Source organism: Sinocyclocheilus rhinocerous, unplaced genomic scaffold (assembly GCF_001515625.1).
Source record: "Sinocyclocheilus rhinocerous isolate Xijiao unplaced genomic scaffold, SAMN03320098_v1.1 scaffold4011, whole genome shotgun sequence".
Taxonomy (NCBI): Eukaryota; Metazoa; Chordata; class Actinopteri; order Cypriniformes; family Cyprinidae; genus Sinocyclocheilus; species Sinocyclocheilus rhinocerous.
The window spans coordinates 84,927-93,008 of NW_015651497.1; the positions used below are offsets into that span (position 1 = coordinate 84,927).

The 8,082-nt window shown below is 37.4% G+C and overlaps 2 protein-coding genes across 4 annotated transcripts in view; one reads left to right on the forward strand and one right to left on the reverse strand.

Moving 5' to 3' along the window:
- Positions 1-1,722, forward strand: part of LOC107712928 (rho guanine nucleotide exchange factor 12-like) — an 81,662-nt gene extending 79,940 nt beyond the window's left edge. Inside the window, exons 36-37 of the mRNA XM_016518329.1 lie at positions 526-601; positions 700-1,722. Coding sequence (XP_016373815.1) covers positions 526-601; positions 700-710 — 87 coding nt within the window. The 3' untranslated portion in view covers positions 711-1,722. The remainder of the gene's footprint in view (positions 1-525; positions 602-699) is intronic.
- Positions 1,664-7,020, reverse strand: LOC107712938 (coiled-coil domain-containing protein 84-like). Of its 3 annotated transcripts, none has more exons than XM_016518338.1 (11): positions 6,837-7,020; positions 6,149-6,312; positions 5,974-6,072; positions 5,766-5,832; positions 5,609-5,671; positions 5,337-5,398; positions 4,329-4,434; positions 4,205-4,235; positions 4,040-4,135; positions 2,530-2,662; positions 1,664-2,330 (listed from the first exon to the last, which is right to left on the reverse strand). In XM_016518338.1, exons 1-11 carry the CDS (start codon positions 6,951-6,953, stop codon positions 2,225-2,227), a joined length of 1,044 nt encoding a protein of 347 aa, XP_016373824.1. In that variant the 5' UTR covers positions 6,954-7,020; the 3' UTR covers positions 1,664-2,224. The 3 variants fall into 3 exon arrangements, with proteins under 3 accessions (XP_016373824.1, XP_016373823.1, XP_016373822.1); XM_016518337.1 differs by having other exon boundaries at positions 4,329-4,443; XM_016518336.1 differs by having other exon boundaries at positions 4,329-4,446.
- Between the last annotated feature and the right edge of the window lie 1,062 nt (positions 7,021-8,082).

Here is an 8,082-nt window from a genome sequence, read left to right on the forward strand (position 1 = left end):
GATGAGTTCTTCTGTGTCATCATGTTCTATTAGTTCTACAGCTTCAGTTTCTGAACTTTCACGCTTAGTAACACATACAGCTGTGTCCTCGCAACAGTGAAAAGAGAAACCCCCCCCCTCAAACGCGTTCCAAACATTATTTAACGGTATTGCGGTATTTTAAAAATTCATATCATAAGAAAAATAAACACCGGTATTCGGTATGAACCGGTATACCGCCCAGCACTAATTAAATCATTGCAAAGTTTCATTATATCCCCAATATAAATATATCACTTGCCAGGGTCCCCTTTCCTAAAATATAAAGGCAATCTTAAAATAATTAAAAGATTAAAAAAACAAAACACTGATTTAATGTGAGAAGACTCATACCTTCAAATGTGTGACCAAGTGTCCAACTATATCAAAAACAAAAATCAGGTAAATGTATTTTTGGTTTAAAGGTCCCATATTGTCAAAACTGAAATTTCCTGGCTTTTTTCTTCATATACACAAATAAACAATAATACTCAAATCTCTCTGCAGGATACAGAAATCAAGTATAACCAGCTACGCCAAAGGCTATCAGAGGAAACTGCTACTGACACAGAGGAAAACAAAGGTAGTGCAGCTGTTAATGGTTTGGTGTTGTGCTGCCATTATAGATGCCCTAAAAGAGCTTTCATTCATAGTTCTCTTTCTCTTTTATCCTTCTCTCAGATAAAAGTTAGTGAAGCAGAGCTGTCTTTCTGTTTATTGAGACGGGAGGAGACACAGAGACACCCCTCCTTAAACATCGCTCATGTTTGGACGGAGACAGACAGAATGGACAAGATCTGGAGTTTCTGTTCACACCACACTACAGGATGACCCCAGTCACTCGCTCCAAATCTCTGTCCTTCTGCACACCATGGTACTTTCAGAAAGATTGCCATGTAAGGACGTTTCATCACTCCACCATCTGCATTCAGAGGACAGAAGACTCAACATTCCTTCAGCAAACCTCCTAAGCTATTAGAGTCTATATTAGCCAATGAAAGTACAGCTTGAGTGGTCACATGATCTTTAACCTCACTAGCATGATAATGATGAGCAGTTAGTTCAGACAGATATTCGCATAAACCGAATGCCTGACTTCTGTTTTGATATGGCGTGAGGTATATGTGATTTTACGATGTAGAAACCATGTTTGACATCAGCGTGAAAAACTTCTGATTGAAGTCCTGTACTGCTAGAGCGCGTTATTAGATGTGCGGAGAATATTATCACATGAGCCGTCTCAAAGAGGAACGGCCAACATTTGCTGACTGAAGATGAAGGCAAATGATACTAGTAAGGTAAAGAGTCTGAGGATGGGCTGATGATTGTGGTGGTGTCTCTCCTCATTCCTCCTCTCTTAATAAACCACATGCTATTTAATGAAGCTACTGAAAGCGTTTTCTCTGGCTTGTGGCCACGGGAAAACCGGACCTTTCGTAATGTCGTCGGGTCGAGCTGTTACGACACGCGTCAGGCAGCTCGGCCCGATCTGTCTTTCGGATTTTCTTGGTTTTGAGAATGAAGTTAAATAGAAAGAAGCTTCAATGCAGGAACTTGATGAAGACCCTTAACGGTCCATTTTAAATGTAATGTATTGTACAATTATGACCAACACTGCATCTCTTACAGAGACCTTTTTTTTCCATCTTTTGCGTTCTAAAGCGTTAAGTCATGTATTATTTTAACAGAAACTACTAAAAAAAAGAAGAAAAATAAAAGACTGCAAGGTATCCTTTAATATTAATGTAATCTGTATTTTTATTATTCTGTCTAGACATTTGAGGTATTTTATTATATTATTGAACATTAATATGGTCTTGGCTTTCTGTTGAGAACATGGAATAGCTCTAATAGACGAGATTCTATTAAATTTGACTGAACTGATGTATTGTTCAAAATGGAAAGAAGATATTGCACATTGTGTCTTCATTTTATCATATTTACCTTTTGAGGAGAGTGGGAAGGGTAGTTTGTTTTGGATTTATGACCAAAAAAATTACACAACATCTGTCGCAAAAATGTATTCAATAAACTGGAAACACAAACGATGTTCATTTCTTGTAAAAACAAAAAGTGTATTTAGACAAGCTGAAACAAACACATAAGTGTTCAAAACTGGTGTCAAGTCCTTTAAATACTAATTCTCAATATGAGAAAACCAATAGGCCATTTTTCCAACACTGCTAGTATATTTGGGGCATCCACTTCATAACTCTCCATTACTGAGGTCTTTTTTCTGCTTTGTTGCTTTCCCATCACCTTCCCACTTCCTCTTCCCCCTGGTTTTTGCCTCTTCCTCTCTGAACTGACGCCTGAGGGGGGAAAAAGAGTGTCAATAATAAAAAAAAGAACTATACACTGTTAAAGAAACTAAAGTAATTCTTATTTAGATATGTCTACAAAAGCAAATTTGTACTGTATAAAGACATTTCTATAAAGATCAAGGATGAACCGATCAAAAAAAGAACAAGAACTGAATGAACCTACTAATGTGCAATAGCTAGAGCTCACCTAGACTGCCAGCGCCTGCCACTATTCCACACGCGTCCAAAAGATGGCAGCCAGTTGGCGTCAGTATGTGAGCTGTGGTCAAAGTTTGCACCCACACGGTTGGGCGGAAGCTTCTTGAGCTTCTCCTGTTCCTCTGTAATTCAAGATTTAAGACAGTATACAACTTGCAGTGCCTTCTTATACTTTGCGTTTAATATATAAATGGGAAGATTGTTTTATATATAAAATGTTACTAAAATGGTTAAAGGGTTAGTTCACCCAAAAATGAAAATTCTGTCATTAATTACTCACCCTCATGTCGTTTCAAACCCGTAAGACCTTATGATATTTTTGATGGAATCTGAGAGCTGTCTGACCCTGCATAGACAGCAACGCAACTGAAATGTTCCCAAGTCCAGAAACGTAGCAAGGTGATCGGTAAAATAATCCATGTGACATCAGTGGTTCAATTGCAATTATACGAAGCTACGATAATACTTTTTGTGCACCTTATAAACTGGGAAACTGAGCTGGAAGCTGACTTGCCCCCTCTCCACTCTCCTTCGTCCCCGCTGGTCCCGTCCAGCCCTGAGTGGGGTCCCGTTTCCCAGTCCAGCCCAGAGAGGGTTCCAGTTACACAAAAGTAAATGATAGTTTAGCCCAGAGAGGGCCCCAGTCCCCGAGTTTAGCCCAGAGAAAGTTCCTGTTCCCATGTCTAGCCCAGAGAGGGCTCCTGGCCCTTTTGCGCACAAAAAGTATTATCGTAGCGTTGTATAATTGCGGATGAACCACTGATGTCACATGGATTTTACAGATCTCCTTGCTACATTTCTGGACTTGGGAACATTTCAGCTGCGTTGCTGTCTATGCAGGGTCAGACAGCTCTCAGATTCCATCAAAGCTATCTTAATTTGTGTTCCGAAGATGAACGAAGGTCTTACGGGTTTGAAACGACATGAGGGTGAGTAATTAATGACAGAATTTTCTTTTTTGGGTGAACTAACCCTTTAATACCACTTTTGCAAACAAAAAATGTAGCATACTACTGTTAAAAATACTGGATTAAGTTAGCTAGTACACAGTGTATATGGTACAGTATTCAATAAGCAGTACCCTAATTTTCCATGTTAATAATAGCCATAGTACTACATATTATTTGAAGAGAGAGTTCATCCAAAAAAGAAAATTCAATAATTTATCCTCATGTCTTTCCAGACCTGTATGACTTACTTTCTTCTGAGGAACAAGAAAGAAGGTATTTCCATTCCCAATGACTTTCATTACATTTTTATCTATACAATGGGATATACAGTTTTGTCCAGTCAATGGGAACTGAAACTGTTTGGTTACCAACATTCTTCAAAATATCTCGCTCTGCTGAAGAACGTTAGTCATACAAGTCTGGAATGATGTGAGGGTGTGTAAATGATAGAATCTTTCTTTTTGAGTGAATTATCCCTTTAAGTGTTTTGCACAGAGATGTCCTCTGTGAAGTAAACACAGCCAAAAACAATGAGAGTGAAGTGCATACTGTGTTTGAGGAACTCCTGAAGCGAGGGGCCCATTTCCTGCTGTCCACTGCCTGAGGCTTCATCAGGCTCCTCCAGTAGCCACGGCGGTACAGCTCCTACAATTCAACACAACCTGCTCAGTATCTTCTCAAAGAATAAACCCAAACTAAATCGGTTTTACTCACCAGTATGAACATTTCCACTGCTGGACGAGTCCTGCAAATAGGGGCAGCAAGCCAAAATGATCCCTGACCTTGTTTATTAATCTAATCAATAATTGTTGCATATGTATGGTGTAAGAAAGATTACCTGGTAACCGATGAAAGTTAAACCGAGTCCTGGTTCATTCCACTGACTGTGTGAGGCGAAATCCTCGTGGCTCGGCCCTGGTTGTGGCTCCATTTCATAAGAGTGACTGTGGGAACTTCTTGTCAAACATCAAAACTCATGCTTTAGACATTACAAACTCTGTTAGTTCCAGATTATATGAAGAAAAATTCATTTTGATCATCTCATGGCACTAAAGAAGCCTTTTATCTTCTATAACTTCTGATTCTCACTACTGGAAATTGCATATTATGCAAACTTTGACTGTATTCACACTAGTAAAACATTTGGACACCTACTCATATTGTGCTGTTCTACAAGAACATTTGATATTTAGTCTAATTTAAAGGTCATAGTTAGCCCTCCTCTGTTCAAAGTTGGGAGATTAAGGATGCACCAAACAATAAAAAAAAGCCACACTGATACTTCCTTTTTTACACTTGCACCAGTATTTCTAGTAATGCTTCATTTTAAGGCTGGCATAGTATTTACACATAGTATTACTATACAACTCGTGCCATTACATTTTTTTGTATGACCAATGTACTGTTATTTCTGTTCCAACTCCACATGGATTAGGTTGTATTTCCATTCATCTCACTCTATCTTTGCATAAACTGTGACATATATCTCACACCAAAAATATACAATCACTATTAAAAATTTGGGGTCGGTAAGACCCCAAACCAAGGCTGCAGTTATTTATCAAAATACAAAAAAATATATATAAATAAGAACGATTCTGTGATTAATAGAAAGTTCAAAAGAAGTTTTTTTTTTTTTTTTAATGTTTTTAACACAAAAAGACAAATTTTATAACGGTCTTTTTGTTACTTTTGATCAATTTAATGCATCCTTTCGCAATGAAAGTATGCATTTCTAAAAAAAAAAAAAATAAATCTTACTGACTCCAAATTTTGCATACTGGTGTACTGGAATGGAGATATATAGGTATTGGAGCAACAATTTTAATTTTTACATTTATTTTACCTGGCTGTATGGTTACTGCTGTGCTGGTCCACTTCAGCAGGATGTACCAGTTCTGGATCCGGCTAAGTTTGATTCAGGAATGTCAACAGTAATTCTCCATGTCTTTTTAACATCATTTTCCAGCAAAGGAATTACTTGCTTTTTTAAATTTTTTTAAAAAGCTAATTAGCAATAGAGTTTGAAAAAGGCACAAATAACATTTCCAATTTTTTTTCATCAAACAAACGAATACTGAGATATGGATACGCTTGGAGATTCCCAGGAAAACAAACCTCTGATAAAAACTGAAGGGCCTCCAGTCTGTGCTGCTCCTGGGATCGGATCACTGCAGCTTGCTGAGGATGAAAGAAGAGAAGAAACGTTTTGAAGTTCAGATATGGTTAAACCAACAACAATTAACAAACGAAAGTACCTGTAAAACACCTTTACCTGTTTAATAAACACATCCTCTTTTTCCTCAAACTGCTCCAGAGCCTTGGAAACCTCAGACTTGAATCTACAAAAAAGATATTCTTCATTTATTTATCTTAAGAACATCTGCAAACTTTTACAGTGATGGTATCAGTTTGCTAATGTACTACAGAAATGCTACAACGAACACATCCATGTCCCCAAACACAAATAAGCAAGCAATAACCTCTCAGTTTCCTCTTCTGTTATGATAAACTTGTCTCGCAGTTTGGGATCTGCTTTATTGTCCCACCAGAACTTGTGTGTGTTTGTCCGGTGCTCTGGGCTGAAATGAGAAGCGCTCAGTAAATTCACTGCAAGCTCTGCATGAGTTTCTCAAAGGTTTTGAGGCGTGATCTTACGTGCTCATGTGCTCCAGCAGTCCTCCGTACAGCACACTGATGTTACTGTCAGTCACGTGCTTCTGCACCTCCAGCGCGCAGCAGTAACACCAGAACTTCTCGTCATGATCGGGACTGTATTTCTCTACCTGAGGATTTTTAATGGTCCGCTTCACTTCTTTGACCTGTAATAACATGCAGAACAACAAATACGTTTATTACAGTTCATGGCACCAAATTGTATTTTGACATTCAAGTCACACTTAATGTCAATGAATATCTATCTATCTATGACATTTTGTGGTTGTCAACCACCAGCTGAACCTGTTCATAGCTAAGTATACCTGAACTGCCTTCACATAGCCACTTAATTTTATTAAACCTTTATTTAATCAGGAAAAGATTTTAAAAAAAATCTCTTACAGAATTGTCCTGGCCAAAATAGACAGCCTAATGTAACTTATAATGCACAACACCCACACAAACAAAAAAAATGCGACATTAAAACCATTTAAAAATCATTGACTCATCCTCCAATTCTCAATTTGATACCACTTGATTAAAAGGAACTGCAACAATGGCTTACTTTGTTGCATGTTTTATTATTTTTACATGTAATGCAATAAAGTACAAACATTGTATTTGCCCAATTCGTATCTGGAGCCACTGTGGCAGCATCTTCAGCTAGCTATCTTGTTAGCACGCTTACCTTCTCCATGAATTTGACAAGAATTACTTTAAGTTTGCTTTGGTGGCTTTTCCCATAAATGTGTCCTTTTCCAGAAAAATCAGTTTTTCTGCAGATAGAGCAATAAAACGCTCCCATTTGGCTGTTTTTGTGTTTGTTTCTTTAGCGACTGCAAGCGTGATGTCGTCCAAACATAGTGACGTTATGTGATGTCAAATATGCTGCAGCGCCCTCTTGTGATTGGGATGATATTTTCCTGAATTATCATTATTAAACATAAAAACGATAAATCAAAGCAGCATAGAGAAAGACAGATTTATATATATACCAATGAATTGGCAGATCTGCTGGACCAATCAGATAGTCCAGGACTACCACTATTTGCTATTTGACACAGAAGTCAAATATTTACTGTATGCAGTAAACAGTAGGTCTCCAGAACAACCTAGACATTTTAAATAAATAGTGCCATGATTGGACCCAAGATGTTAACATCCAAAAAAATAAGATTATATTTCAAAAGAAAAAAAGAAAAAAAAAACAGATCTAGAACAGAAACATATATTTGATCTAAACAACACCACGCTTCAACATGCTTTACAATATAATTATCTTGGTCTGGTTTTAACTTCCACTTACTTAACATTACTTATAAAAGCCTGCAGGTCACTGCATGACATACAAATGAAATTATTCAAAATAAACATTCCCATCAGAATTTGGACAAAGATTGTTTTATAGTGTCATACTGCCTATTGCCCAATATATGGAAGTGAGATCTGGGTACGAGTACCTACAGCCATAAAGATTGGCACAAACAAACATCCTTTACAAGGTCTACACTTCCACAGAAACACACCTAATAATACATGTATCCTCCACTGTGACAAATACACATCCTTCAGAGACTCGCTGGACAGCATACAGCAGATTATTCCAGTCACTCTATGAAAATGACAAATTGGGAATATTACTTGAAGGACCTTCTTCCTCTTTAGTAGCATATCATATTTATAAATGCCACGAACTAAGAGGCAAAGAGTGAACACATTAGTAATACCATTAATGTTTATATATACAGTGCCGTGAAAAGGTTTTTGCCCCCTTCCTGTTTTTTAAATTTTTTGCATATTTGTCACACTTAAAAGATTCAGATCAACAAACACATTTTAGTATTACACAAAGATAATGGAAGTAAATACAAAGTGCAGTTTTTAAATGATGATTTCATTTATTAAGGGAAAAAAGCTGTCCAAACCTGCCTGGC

Bases quoted from the DNA above. Each gene is read 5' to 3' on its own strand.
- LOC107712938 (XM_016518336.1), bottom strand. From the start codon at position 6,953: ATGGGAGCGTTTTATTGCTCTATCTGCAGAAAAACTGATTTTTCTGGA. The intron at 6,073-6,148 runs GTAAGATCACGC...TTCTCATTTCAG, and splicing joins CTGCTGGAGCACATGAGCAC to CCCAGAGCACCGGACAAACA. The intron at 5,672-5,765 runs GTAAAGGTGTTT...TTTCATCCTCAG, and splicing joins AGGATGTGTTTATTAAACAG to CAAGCTGCAGTGATCCGATC.